The 14581-nt window shown below is 51.9% G+C and overlaps 1 protein-coding gene and 1 non-coding gene across 2 annotated transcripts in view; both read left to right on the top strand.

Moving 5' to 3' along the window:
• The window catches only part of RASGRF1 (Ras protein specific guanine nucleotide releasing factor 1), a 103120-nt gene that overhangs the window by 71141 nt on the left and 17398 nt on the right, over positions 1–14581 (top strand). Inside the window, exons 17-23 of the mRNA XM_018066540.1 lie at positions 657–827; positions 1294–1400; positions 1806–1918; positions 4239–4299; positions 8496–8599; positions 10106–10190; positions 14159–14356. Coding sequence (XP_017922029.1) covers positions 657–827; positions 1294–1400; positions 1806–1918; positions 4239–4299; positions 8496–8599; positions 10106–10190; positions 14159–14356 — 839 coding nt within the window. The remainder of the gene's footprint in view (positions 1–656; positions 828–1293; positions 1401–1805; positions 1919–4238; positions 4300–8495; positions 8600–10105; positions 10191–14158; positions 14357–14581) is intronic.
• Positions 4861–4932, top strand: TRNAC-GCA. Its single transcript has one exon. It is a non-coding gene; the product is annotated as a tRNA-Cys (tRNA).

The following is a 14581-nucleotide window of genomic DNA, read 5'->3' as shown; positions in this document are numbered from 1 at the left end:
CACAATACTAAATACTTTCATCTGTGTTAACTCCTTTAATCTTTGCATCCACCTTTTGAAGCAGGTATTATCCCGAGATTACATAGACTCAGAGAGGTTAGGTAATTTGCCCAAGGCTACACAGCTAGTAAGTGGGATGAGGACTTGGACTGCGGTGCTCTTTCCACCCCCACCATGATGCCAGGGAGCCCGTCAGTGTGAGTTATCCACGTCAGACTTTGCACAGGTTATGTGTTCATTCCAAATAGACAAAAAGGGTGAGAAAATACACGAAGCTGTCCCTAAGTAGACCTTGGCCCAGCGGGGCCTACAAGGTAAAAGGTTTGGGGCTGCAAAAAGATGCAAAGGGTGGCTGGACTTTCTCCAGAAGCAGGAGGGCTGGTGGGACCTTCTCATCTCAGCAGGAGAAGCAGAAAGAGGCAGACAGAGGCTTTCTCTGCCCTGAGGCAGCCCTGGGGTGACACAGGGTGGCATGGGTGTGTCCCTCCCCGGGGACCACAGCAGGAGACCAGACCTTATGCCCGCCGCCTGACCAGCCCTGGTTGCAGTGAATGCAGCCTGGCTGTCCAGAGGCCTTTCTAGCCTTGAGACCCATGGTTTCCCGAGCGGAGGGCTGGACCAGCGAAGGCTGAGGCTTGATCCCCTGCTCCCCACAGAGTTCCCCCTCTTCTCCTACAATAATGGAGTGGTCATGACCTCCTGCCGCGAGCTGGACAGTAACCGCAGCGCCCTGTCAGCAGCCTCTGCCTTCGCGATAGCCACTGCGGGTGCCAACGAGGGCACCCCGAACAAGGAGAAGTACCGGAGGATGTCCTTGGCCAGTGCAGGTACCGGGTTGGCTCACCAGCTTGATGACAGCACCACCCCAGGGGCTTGTCCCCCTTCTGATATGGAGTGCCTGCTGCCCCGGCCCTGGCAGTGCTGAGCCTCCTGCCTGGGGGCCCCTTCCTCCCCACCCACCTGCTCTGCGACTTGGCAGACCTCTGCTTGGAGTCAAGCCGACTGCCTGACGGATGCTTGGCCACCTGCTCTGCCTCCCACTTTCATGGTGGAGTAGAGGCCACCAGAATCCTCCAGCGGCCCCTGAAAGCTGCAGAGGTCCGGGAGAAGCGGGCCTTGAGGACTGTGTCCACAGGAAGTTGAGCCATCCAGACTCCTTGGTCAGAACCTGGGCCGGTTGTCAGATATTTTCTCATCCCCCACCCAGAGCACCCCCGTCCTTCCCCTGGCTCCCCCAGATCTGGGGTTTCTTATCCTCACTACCCTTTCCCCTCTCTGTCACCTGTGTGCCAGGCTTCCCCCCTGACCAGAGGAATGGAGACAAAGAATTTGTGATTCGCAGGGCAGCCACCAACCGCGTCCTGAACGTGCTCCGACACTGGGTGTCCAAGCATTCTCAGGTAGGTGGGACCCCCAGGGATGCCCCGCAATCCAGGCGAGCTGCTGGGGACCCAAGATCACTGACCCAGGAACTAGCTGCCCTGATATTCTCAGGAGGGCCCGCTCAGATCCCCTACAAGGGGACCTAGGACATTCTAGGGGATAAGGGGCCTCTGTTCCCCACCTCTGTCTACATCAAGGCTACCTCCCAGGGCCTGGCCTAGGGCTGCAGCAATCAAGGGATGCTCCTTGACCTTGCAGCACCTTTTACCTCCAGGTCAGTCAGCTCCACTGGTGCCTGGCAGGCAGCTGGGGAAGAGGGAGATGAGGCAGGAAGCCTGAGTGGGCAGAGCCTGCATCCTCCTGCCCAGCACCTCAGGGCAGCTGGAACAGTAGCCAGAGCCACCCTCCTGTCTTCCCTGCAGGACTTTGAGACCAACGACGAGCTCAAATGCAAGGTCATCAGCTTCCTGGAGGAGGTCATGCATGACCCAGAGCTCCTGACCCAGGAGCGGAAGGCTGCGGCCAACATCATCAGGTGGGGGCTGGGGAAGGCCTGCTGGACGAGGGCCCTCCCCAGACCAGAGGACCACCTCAGGCGGTTGCTCTGGGAGGATCTCAGAGCCCTGGGCAGCCTGGGGGCTGGTCAACACCCCTTCAACCAGGATCTGGAGTGGCTTGTCCATGTGTGTCCTTCTCTCCACCTGCCCACCTCAGACCTAGAGACAAAAAGGGTGCCTGCTTTCCCATCCACACCCACTGCTGATACCCATTTACTCCACGCCAACCTGTGTGATAGCCACTAGTGATGTATGGGTGTTAAATCTAAATTAATTAAATGGGGACTTCCGTGGTGGTCCAGTGGCTAAGACTGGGGGATGGCCAATGCAGGGGGCCCAAGTTTGATCCCTGGTCGGGGAACTAGATCCCATATGCCAAAACTAAAGATCCCACATGCCTCAACTAAGACCTGGCTCAGCCAAATAAATAAAAGTAAATATTTAAGATTAAATACAATTTAAACTCTAGTTCCTGAGTCACATGAGCCACAGGGAGCTGGTGCCTCCACAGGGGGCAGCTTAAAGAACATTCCAGATTCCACTAAATGGGAAGTAAATCCAAAAAAGGGGGGATATATGTATGCATATAGCAGATTCAGTTTGCTGTACAGCAGAAAGCAACACAACTGTATCCCAATAAAAATTTTTAAATTAAAAAAAATCTAAAATACAAATTTTTTTTAAAAGAACATTACTGTCACGGAGGAGGGCTTTGTCCAATTGCACTGGCGAGCCTGTCTCCAGGTGCTCCAGGGAATATGGTCGAATTGAATTAAATTGTCCCCAGACCTATCCTATTTCCTCCTGTCCCAGACTGGGCCTCTCCTGGCAGAGGGCAGAGGTCAGGTGGCACATATCCAAGCCCTGCTGGCTGAGTGATGCTCTGTGTGACCTCGGGCAAGTCCTGTCTGTGAACCTCGTTTTTCCTCCTCTGTAAAATGGGTGAACAACACCCACTTCCAGAGCTGTGGTGAGATCACCTCTACAGGTCTCAGGGGTGTCAGATGCAGGCCCTGGTCCACCCACCGCTCACCCCTGCTGACTCAGGCTGCCCTCTGGCCCTGCCCAGGTGCCTGGACTCAGGGTCAGACCACCCGACCTCACTTCCTGTCCAGCTTCAGCTTTCCCTCTCTGCCCCGTGGTCACAGTCTCTGACCCAGACTTGCATCTACTTTCTGGCCGACAACCCAGTCTCCAGGCTTCCTCCAGCCAGACCATCCAATTTGCTTTCCTGAGGCCTGGGCTACAGGCCCATAATTCCTGCAGGCTCCACATCCTAGCATCGCTTCCAGACCACCCTCCCTGGTGTACCCACTGCCTAGACACACACACACACGCACACGTACACACACATAGTCGGCCCCCAGGTCCTCCGTGCCCTTCCTCCTCGTCCCAGGAGACATGCAGGACTATGCCAGGACCTTAGGCCTATGGGTCAAGTCAGGTCAAATGACCTTCGGACAGGGAGCTTGTTCAGACTGCTCCTGGATGCAGGGAGTCAAGCGGGCTCTGGTGTGGATGGTGGACCCAGAGAGCCCCAGCTATGGGTCTGCTTCCTTGGAGGGAGAGTGTGGGTGGCTCAGGCAGGCCCTATGGCCTCCGGACTGTCCCCCAGCCCTGGTCTGGCTCTTTGGCCCCGTCTTCAGGACTCACGATCACTGTCAGAATGAGGGCTCAGCATGTTGGCCTGACGCAGGAGCTCTGCCCTCATCCCCACCACTGCTTAGGACCCACTGCTCAGGACCCACTACTCAGCGGCTGTGAACAGTCTCCCACCTCTGGGTCTTTGACCACCATCTTGCTGCTTTCCCCTGTTCCCCCTGTCTGGAAAGCTCCCCAGCACCTCTGGCCTCTCTGATGCTCCAGCCTGAAGCTCCTTCCACTCATTCGTCCCATCACCCCACCGGCTGGTGCATCGGCCACATGCCAAGCCCAGCCCCAGGTACCTGAGCTACAGGGACAGAAGGGACATCAGCCTGTTTTCAGAGGCTCCTGGTGGATCTGGAGGAGTAGACCAGGCACAGACATGGCTGTTCCCAGCTGGGGAGCCTGGGGCTGAGACCACAGGAAGCCTAGGGGCTGAGGGAACCCCAGGGGGGGCCTCACCCAGCCAGGAGGGTCAGGGAGCTGAATCATTGAAGACATCAATGACAAGAAAGGGGCAAGGGGGCTCCTGGCCTCGGAAATGGCAGAGCAGAGACAGCAAGGTGGGTTGTGTGCGGCGGTGGGGAGGGGACTGCCCGAAGGCAAGGGGTGTCACCAGCTGCTCGGGGCTCATCATTCCCTCTCACCCCCCAGGACTCTGACCCAGGACGACCCAGGTGACAACCAGATCACACTGGAGGAGATCACACAGATGGTGAGCCGGGCCTGCCCTCTCGCTCGCTGGCCAAGTCTGTCCTTCCCTGGCCACCTGGCTCCCAGGATCCCACTCCAAGACCCCCCAGTGGAGCTCAGTCATCCCCTGTATTGGTTCCTGGAGCTCCCCTAACAAAGAGCCCCAGAATGGGGCACTTAAAACAGCAGAATTTTAATCTCGCATAGTTCTGGAGGCCGGAAGTCTGGAATTGAGGTGTTGCTGGGCCCATGCTCCGTCCGGAGGTTCCAGGGGAGGGTCTTCCTGGGCCTCTTCCACGTCTGGTGGCCCTGGGCATTCCCTGGCTCGTAACAGAGGATCTCCAGTCTCTGCCTCGGTTGTCACATGGCCATCTCCTCCCCAGCTATCTCCACATCCTCTTCCCTCTGTGTGTGTTGGCCCTATGTCCAAATTTCCCCTTCTTAGAAAGACATCGAGATGGTTAGATAGCATCACCAACTCAACGGACATGAACTTGAGCAAAGTTCAAGTTCGTGGAAAGAGTAGCAGACTGGGAAGCCTGGTGTGCTACATACAGTTCATGGGGTCTTAAAGAGTCAGGCTTCCCTGGTGGCTCAGACGGTAAAGCGTCTGTCTGCAATGCAGGAGTCCCAGGTTCAATCCCTGGTTTGGGAAGATCCCCTGGAGAAAGAAATGGCAGCCCACTCCAGTATTCTTGCCTGGAAAATCCCATGGACAGCAGAGCCTGGTGGGCTACCGTCCATGGGGTGGCAAAGAGTCGGACACGACTGAGCGACTACACTTTCACTTTCAAAGATTCAGACATGGCTGAGCAACTGAATGACAACAATAACAACATACTGGATAAGGGCCCACTCTAGTGACCCCGTCTTACCTGAGTACCTCTCTGAAGGCCTTATATCCAATAAGTTCACGGTCACAGGTCCCAGGGTTGAGGACTTCAGCATACAGTATGTCCCCTACATACAAACGAGTTCTGTGAGCATGCTCGTAAGTCCAACTTGTTCGTGAATCCAACGAAGTCAGCCTAGGTACCCAACTAACACAGTCAGCTATATAGTACTGTACCGTCATAGGTTTATAATACTTTTCACACAAATGATACCTAAGAAACAAATTCAAAATTAAAGAAAACCATTTTAATCTTACAGTACAGTACCTTGACAAGTACAGTAGTACCAGCTTCCTCACCTCTGCTTTTCCAGTTGCTTCTGGACATCTGGACTTGAAATAAAGACACTGCACTGCTATCCTCTATATAGGACTGTACGGTAAATACAGCACAAGCACTTGTAGAGGATGCGTGCACGTGACAGTACACGCCAGACACGTGAACTCACTCACGACTGGACATGCGAATACATGTTCACCTCTTTGAAAGTTCACAGCTTGAAGGTTCATATGTAGGGGACTTACCATATCTTTTGGGGAGGGAGATTCAACTGGTAACACCAACTCTTCTGTTTTCTTCATCTTCTGCTTTCACATCTCCCCTAACCAGCCCCTACTGTCTCTGCTCACACTGTCCCTGGAAGGAGGAGGGTAAGAAGTCAGGCCTGGGGTGGACAGGCTCTGCACTGTGTGCTAGAGTCTTAAGGACTCTTCTCAACAGTGCTATGGATCTGTATCTTTATCCCCATCTTCCAGAAGAGGCAACTGAGGCAGGGGGAGGTGGAGTGACCTAAGCTGGGTCATGGTAGGTGGCCACCTGCCTGGCAGTGAGGGGACCCCGGGCAGAGCTCGAGGCAGGGTTCCTTGCAGTGGAAGGGATGATGGTCTGTGTGCTTCCAGGGCCTGGCTGGGCCCCCTCTGGGCCCCTGTTGCCCATCACTGTGAGCAAGGAAGCTCAGGGCCACCTTTGACCTCCCCGGAGGTAGAGGCCCACTCGTCAGACTGAGTGATATCCAGCCTGTTCAGAGTAGCCAGTGGGAAGACTCAGGCCTCTGAGTCCTGTACCCACTGCTTCCCTCCCGTCCCTGCTCCTGACTCTTAGAGCGGGTTCTCCTGGCCCTGGGGGTGGGGGCAGCCATCCATGGGGCAGCTGGCACCCTGCCTGCACCCCAACCCCAAGAGCAGTGCTGCAGGGCTGTGCCCCAGGCACCCGCCCAGGGATCCCGGCCAGGCCACTCAGGGCAGCAGCCACACTGCTCGTGTTTCCCAATAGGGGCCTGACCGGAACGTTCACCCGTCAAGAGCCTGAGGGCCCTCGTTCCAACTTCATGTGTAGCCAAGTCTGTTCTAGAACAAAGGGCTGCCCGCCCACCCAGCTGTGCCCCCAGCTCCCCGCCCAACCCTGACATGGTTCCCAGAATCTGAGGGCCTGCGTGGGGCACGTCTAGTCTGGAGGAGGCCCCAGGGCCCTCCAGAGAGCAGAGGGGCTTCTTGTGACGATGCGCACAGGCCTCTGCTCCAGGCCTCGCCCCTCCCCGGGGCCAGCCAGCTCCTCCTAGGCAGCGCGCCTCCCAGCCAGGCCCCTTCCTCAGGTGTCCATGCCCTGGGCACCCACCCCAGCTCACGGCCTCACCCCAGGACAGGCCTGGGCCTTCAGGGTGGGCTGTGCTGGTTGCCTGTCGCCCCTGCTTCAGAGGCTGCGGGCTCCTCATCATGAGGGTCCTGAGCATCCCAGGTGGCCCATGCCGCTTTCATCCCCATGTCTCCACTGCCTTCCTGAGAACTGTCATTCCTGATAGCATTGTGTCCTCACACCCAGTCTCCTGTATCTGGACTTCTGCACAGACCGTGCCTGGCCTAGGGCAACTCTGTTGGGGGCAGTACATGGATGCCCACCACCTGCACACACACCCCACACACATATGTACACATCCACGCCACACACACATGTACACACCACACACATGTACACAGCACTCGTGGCACACGCATACACACACCATGCACACATACACATCACACACGTGTACACACCACACCATGTACATTCCACACACACCATGCACACACACGTACACACCACACACATACATACAACATCACACACACCACACACAGGCTGCAGTAGGAGCTCTTTCCTCCACTTACCCACATTCTGTGCCTGCTCTGAGCCTGTGCCTGGAGCTCCTGAAGCCTGGACTGTGTTTTCTGGTCTTTTCATCTCACAGGATCTGCCTGGGCGGTTCTCAATGACCATTTGCTGAGAAGTAGGCGAGAAGACTCCATCCAGGATGGAGGCTTGTTCCCCTGACATGGGGTCACCCCCACTTTCCTTGTCATTAGTGCAACTGGCTGGGCCCTCTGGGTGGGGTAGCTAGCTGTCTCCTCCTATACAGCCCAGTCAGCACCCAGGAGGGGAGCAGGGGCATCCGTGTTCCTGACTCTCCTCCCATGAGAGCCCAGTTACCCTTTCCGGATCCAGATTTTCCCAGAGGCCTCTGGGCTGCAGGCCTCCTCTTGTCTGATCCCAGCCATGGGGACATTGCTTCCTGAGAGTGCTTCCTGAAGATGTCCCCGCTCAAGGGCTTGAGGAGTGGTCACCTTTAAATGTGGTGTCCATGGTGGCCCTAGGGCAGGGACTTGAACCTGGGATGAAGGCAAACAGCTGTGTTGTAGACACGGGTCAGAGGTACAGGAGGTCATTGTACCTGTGAGTCCTCCCCTAAAGAAATTTAAAAGGAAGTTCTGTGAAGCAGGTGTGGAAAGGCAGGACCCGAAGGGAGAAACAGGTTCCAGCCTGAATCAGACGGCCCGGGCTCTGTCCCCATCAACCTGGCTGAGTGCCTTGGGCTAGTCATTAACCTCCAGACGCCTCTGTGGTCTCACCCGTGTGTTGGCGTAAGGATGACCTCATGAGTGACTGAAGTGCAGCACAGGCCTGCAGACACACACACACACAAACACACACACACGGGGCACAGCAGATGATGCAGACACACACACACACACACACACACGGGGCACAGCAGATGATGCAGACACACACACACACACACGGGGCACAGCAGATGATGCAGACACACACACACACACACACGGGGCACAGCAGATGATGCAGACACACACACACACACGGGGCACAGCAGATGATGGTTCCCAGCTCCCACCGTCCCTTGCTGGCCAGTCTCCCAGGGTGGTGGGGGGGCCTCCCCAGTCATGCCTCATCCTCCCACTTACCAGAATCGAGATGGATGTTCCCTCTAGGAAGGGGCCCCAAAGCCAGAAGGGGCCCCTCGCGGGCCTGACTGGGACCTTGCTCCTCTCAGGCTGAAGGCGTGAAGGCTGAGCCCTTTGAAAACCACTCGGCCCTGGAGATTGCAGAGCAACTGACCCTGCTGGACCACCTCGTCTTCAAGAAGATCCCTTATGAGTGAGTGGGCATGGGTTCCAGCCCCCACCTTCCTCCTCAGGCACCGTCACAGCTGAGTCCCCCTCCTGAAGCATGTGCATTAGATTTCCAGAGCTGCATGGTTGATGCTCCACAGAGAGAAGCAGAAGTGCATGTGCCGGCAGGGATGATGAAGGATTCCTGTCCCTTCCTGTCCCCAGGCTCCCTCCTTCCCTACCAGCTGCACCTGTGCATGCACACACACATGCACACACGCACAGACACACATGCACACGCACACACACACATGGATACACACACAATTTTCCAGAAGCATCTCTAGCTCTGTGCTCCTTTTCTGGAGGTCTAGAAAGAGTATGTGTTCACATACGTGCACATATGTACATAGGAGCAAATGCGTGCACATGCATGTGCATGTGTGTATGCGTGTGCAGGAATGGACTCTGGGGACAGCTCTGGCCTTTGAAGAAGCCCCAAGGCCTGATCAATACCTCCCCTGGCCTGTAGTCAGTCACCCCCAGGTAGTCATAACTGTACCACCTACATAATTTGTATCTTCTTTTCTTCATCTGACCCTATGCCAAAATGGTATCTGTGAACACCATTTTTAATAAGTACACTGTATTCCCTGGCAGTGCACCAAGCCATGAGGCTGTTTTCAGATTTCACTTTTTTTTTTTAGATTTCATTTTATACTTACAGGTGGGGGTCAGAAAGCCTCCTCATAACTAAATATGTCTCTGGGTTTCTGACAAGTGTCCCAGAATAGTTTCTAAAATTGGAGTCACCAATTCTGAGGTCATAAATCATCTCAGGACTCCGGATCTCTGCCTTCTAGAAAGGTAGCCCCACCGGACACACACGGAGGCCCCCACTGACACGGGTGCTGCCCCAGCTGGTTGTGGAGTGTCAGCCTTTTATACAGCTGCCACATCTCCCAGGTGTAGAGACAGTAGTTATTCTGGGTAGTAGTTACTGCTCACTCTTGCCCATGGAACTCTTTCACGGTCACTGTCAAATAAGAAGCTTGTCCTGGAGGCCTGGACAGCCTGTGGTCCTGTGAAGTCGCCATTCCCAGAACACACTGTGGCATGGCTTGCAGGCACCTTTATCCATCTGTCTGGCCCTTTCTGTGGCCTTCTGTCCTTCCTGTTCTGCAGACCAATTTCTGCAATGTGACTTTAAGATGGAGGATTCTCCCTGTCAGAAACAATATCCAAAACCAGACGTGCTCTCAGCACCAAATCTCACCAAATCTCAGTTCGGCCTCTCCTTGACCCTGTAAGAAGAGTATTGTCATTGTTCCCATTTCACAGATGAGGAAACTGAGGCCCCAAGGGCTTACCCAAAGCCATACAGCTGATACGGGGCACAGCTAGACCTGACCCCAGGTCCCCTCCTCTCAAAGGCTTTGCAGAAAGTTACTCCCCAGTAGTGACCACTTCAAAAAGCAGAGAACTCAGAAGAGAAATCAGTAGGAACACACCTAACCCCACCCACTCTGGGTTTCTCCCTTATTTCCTACAGGGAGTTCTTCGGACAAGGGTGGATGAAACTGGAAAAGAATGAGAGGACCCCTTATATCATGAAAACCACTAAGCATTTCAATGATGTGAGTATAGGGGTGGGGGATGCAGTGCCTTTTTCTGCAGGTTTCTCTTTGGTGGGACCCTCAGAACAGGCTGTACACCTGCTAGATCCATAGCACCTGGTTCCTCTCTGGGCCTGTGAATTATATGCAAAATAATTTCTTTCAAAGTTCACACCCATTCTAAAAGATGGGGTTGTCATCGCACTTTAGAAATGAAGACACCAAGACTCTGAAGGGCAAATGCCTGAGGTCTCTGACCCGTGTCTGGTAGCTCATGGCCTTCCTCCACTGCAAAGCCCCAGTTCTGGGAAAAATATCCCTTCCTGATTTCCCCACATCTGCGCTAGTTCCAGCGCTTGCAACCACAGGGACTCGTCCACTCCTGGCCTCGTGACAACCTCAAGGGTGTTTGCACTTAGCTTCTTCATTCCTTTGCATTTAATCATCAACACAAGAGCCTTTGATAGCTGGAAGTGGGAGCACATGATCCCACTTGTCCTGACTGCCTGGTCAAAGCCACATGACGCCAACCACAGCCAGGGGCGGACCCTCATCCTGGGAGGAAACAGACAATGCAGGCTTCGGAGCTCGGAGAAGGAGCCCTGTCAGGAGCACAGCTGCAGAGTGGAGAGCAGCATGTGCAGCAGGAGAGAGGACGTGATGAAGTGGGCGGGGCCCTCAGGAAACACACACGAGGCCTGAGTCTGACCACACCTGACCCACAACTCTAACCACAGCAGGAGACAGCAAAAAAGTCCCTCTCCACCCCCCACCCTCCCCCGCTGTGTGCCCAGGACTCAAGTAAAGGACGAGACTATGGAGTGAGCATTTATTACATGTTGACCACGTGCCAGGACTGTGCTCAGGGTTTCATCAGCCTCATCTTCTTATTCTCTGTTACGGATGAAGAAACCAAGGCTTGAAGAGATTAAATTTCATCCCCAGTCATCAGCAGGAGAGCCCACTTTGAACCCACACAATCCACCTCCGGAGGACTGCCCTCATCACTACCTGGCATGTGGCCATCTCTGTTAAAAATTCACCTTTTTTTCAGGTGCGCAGAATGGGCACCCCTTTGGTGGTGATAATCATGGCCTGAAACTCTGTTTCTTAATCTCTCCCTGACACAGGGTTTGGTTTGGTTTTGTCTTTGCTGGGTTCCAGCCCTATTGGCTTTAATTCTTTGTCTTACCTTTTAAAACAAGTCTTCCTTTAAATTTTTTAAATTTTAATTGATTTATTTGTTTTGGCCTCATTGGGTCTTGGTTGCTGCACCCTGGCTTTCTCTAGTTGCAGTGAGAATGAGGGCTACTCTTTGTAGCGGTGCGCAGGCTTCTCTTGTTGCAGAGTACCAGCTCTAGAGCTTGGACTCAGTAGTTGTGGCGCATGGCCTTCTTTGCCCAGTGGCATGTGGGCTCTTTCCAGACCAGAGATCGAACCTGTGTCCCCTGCATTGGCAGCCAGATTCTCAACCACTGGACCACCAGGGAAGTCTTCTTGGTCTTGGTGAATGGTACTGGCTGGGATCTCCAGGATCAGGGCTGAAACTGGTGTGAGTCAAATGAAGTGCTCAGGGACAAATTTAAGGAACTTCTCACCTTCAGGTGTATGTGCTTGCACTCTGGGTACCTCTAGACCTGGCCCCCAGACCACAGTGTTCAACAGAAATGGTGATAGTGAATCTTGTTCTTGGTTTTAATCTCTATCAGTGTTAGTCATCCAGTCGTGTCCAACTCTTTGCCACCCCATGGACTGTAGCCCGCCAGGCTCCTCCATCCACGGAATTCTCCAGGCAAGAATATTGGAGTGGGTAGCCATTTCCTTCTCCAGGAGATCTTCCTGACCCAGGGATTGAACCCGGGTCTGCCACATTCTTTACTGTCTGAACCACCTTAAAGAGTGCTTCTAACATTTCTCCACTTAGGATAGAATTTGTTTGTTTATCAAGTTAAGGAAATTCTTTTTCTTATTCCTTGTTTGCTAATAATGGTTTTTACCATAAATAAGTATTGCATTTTATCCACTTTCTTCTGCATCTATTGAGATGCTCATATGGCTTTTCTCCTTTCAATCTATTGATGTGATGAATGACAGTTATAGATTTTTCTCTAATAGTCAGCATCCTTGCATTCCATGGACAAATCTAACATATTCATGTTCTATTAAACAAAAGGATGTGTCCTTTTTCCTTCTTCTAAAATTGTCTGTATCTGGTGTTGGTATCAAGATTATACTAGCTTCATAGAATAAACTAGCAAGTATTCCTTCTTTCTCTCTTCTCTGGAAAATTTGACTAATCTATTCCTTTTTTAAAAAATTATATAATGTGTAAAACTGTTTTGAATTCAGTATTTTCTTTATGGAAAAAAATTTCCATTTAATTAAGGCTTATAATATGTGTGCTATTTTGTGCTATCATTCCTTCCTGATTCACATCAGTAGTTTTCCATTCTTACATCATTTGATAACTCATTCTTCTTTATGCACATCCTTTAAAAATTTTTCTAAAGAAGACTATTTCTGGGTGGTAAAGCCCTATAATTTATACTCATCTGTAAGTGTCCTCTTTATTTTTTAATAACAAGTCGTGTTTTTTGTACTTTTTATTCTGAAATGGTGGTAGACTCAAAGGAAATGCAAAGAAATGTACAGGCAAGGCTAGTATTTCCTGCTGCCCCAGTTCCTTGCAGTCCTAGTTCTCTGATGTTTGAGCTCCAGCTTCCACTACCTCCCCAACCCCTGGCTGCTCCAAGTCCAGCCCGCATTTAGTTTGTTTGTGTATATGTGATTATTTGCCTTGTAGGCAGGGTAGAGGAGTCCTTGGATATGTGAATGAGACAAGGGTTGCCCCAAAGTGTTGTCTTCTCCAAGCTTCAGTTGTATGGTGGGAGATTCCCTGAGACCTTCACTCTGCTTAACTGTTCTTCCAGATAAACTTTAGAATCACTTTGTCAGACTTTCAAGATGACTCCCATTGCATGTTTTATTTGATTGCATTGAACATGCGTGTTAGTTTTGAAAAAAGACATATTTACATTCCCATTTTGAACTCTAATCCTTTTCTTTCTTAATCCTCTTATTACCTTTGATGATTTTATTTTTCATGGAGCATCCTGCATAGTTCCCATTAAAGTTTCCAGGTAATTTATAGATTCCCAGTGGTATTTTGAAGGTGATACCTTTTTCATTGTATTTTCTGATCGATGCTGATGTTCAGTCACGCAGTGGTGTCCAGCTCTTTGTGACCCCAAGGGCTGCTGCACACCAGGCTTCCCTGACCTCTGCTCTCCCAGAGTTTGCTCAAACTCATGTCCATTGTGTCGGTGATACCATCCAAACATCTCATCCTCTGCTGGCCCTTTCTCCTTCTGCTGTCAATCTTTTCCCCATATCAGGGTCTTTTCTAGTAAGTCAGTTCTTCACATAAGGTGGCCAAAGTGTTGGAGTTTCAGCTTCAGCATCAGTCCTTCCAACGTCAGGGTTGATTTTCTTTGGGATTGACTGGTTTGATCTCCTTTCTGTCCAAGGGACTCTCAAGAGTCTTCTCCAGCACAATTTGAAATCATCAGTTCTTCAGCACTCAGCCTTCTTTATGGTCCAACTCTCATGACTACTGGAAAAACCATAGCTTTGACTATACAGACCTTTGTCCGCAAAGTGATATCTCTGCTTTTTAATATGCTGTCTAGGTTTGTCATAGCTTTATTTACAAGAAGCAAGCATCTATTAATCTCATGACTGCAGTCACCATCTGCAGTGATTTTGGAGCCCAATTTGGTATTGCTACTATATTTTTAAAAGTTATTTTTGTATACTGAATCTTTAACCAGCTATGCTGACGAGCTCTGTTGGTTATTCTAGCAGTTTTCCAATTCATTCTTCTGGGAATTTTCAAATGATCATTTCATCTGCAAATAATGGTGATTTATCATCTTTACAGTACTTATTCCCTTTACTTTTTTTTCTTGTCCTATTGCACGGACTTAAAGATCAGTAACTTGATCGCTTCAGAAATCGTCCGCAACGAGGACATCAACGCGAGGGTGAGCACCATCGAGAAGTGGGTGGCCGTGGCCGACATATGCCGATGCTTACACAACTACAACGCTGTTTTGGAGATCACCTCGTCCATGAACCGGAGTGCAATCTTCCGGCTGAAAAAGACGTGGCTCAAAGTCTCTAAGCAGGTACCAGCAGGAAGCTAGGCTGGGCTGGGGCTGGGGCAGGGAGACCAGAGGGCCACCATCCATAGGTGGATGAAGGACAGGGTGAGGGCCAACACTTCAGGTAAACTAGAGAATCTCTTCTCCTGTTTCACCTGAGACCAGATATCAGGCCCACAGTGTGGCACCAGCACCCTGTGGGACTTTAATTCCCACTTGAATAGTCAGTACCTCAGAGTGGGACATATG

This window comes from Capra hircus, chromosome 21 (assembly GCF_001704415.2).
Source record: "Capra hircus breed San Clemente chromosome 21, ASM170441v1, whole genome shotgun sequence".
NCBI classification, from domain to species: Eukaryota; Metazoa; Chordata; class Mammalia; order Artiodactyla; family Bovidae; genus Capra; species Capra hircus.
This window is presented reverse-complemented; position numbering and strand designations above follow the sequence as displayed.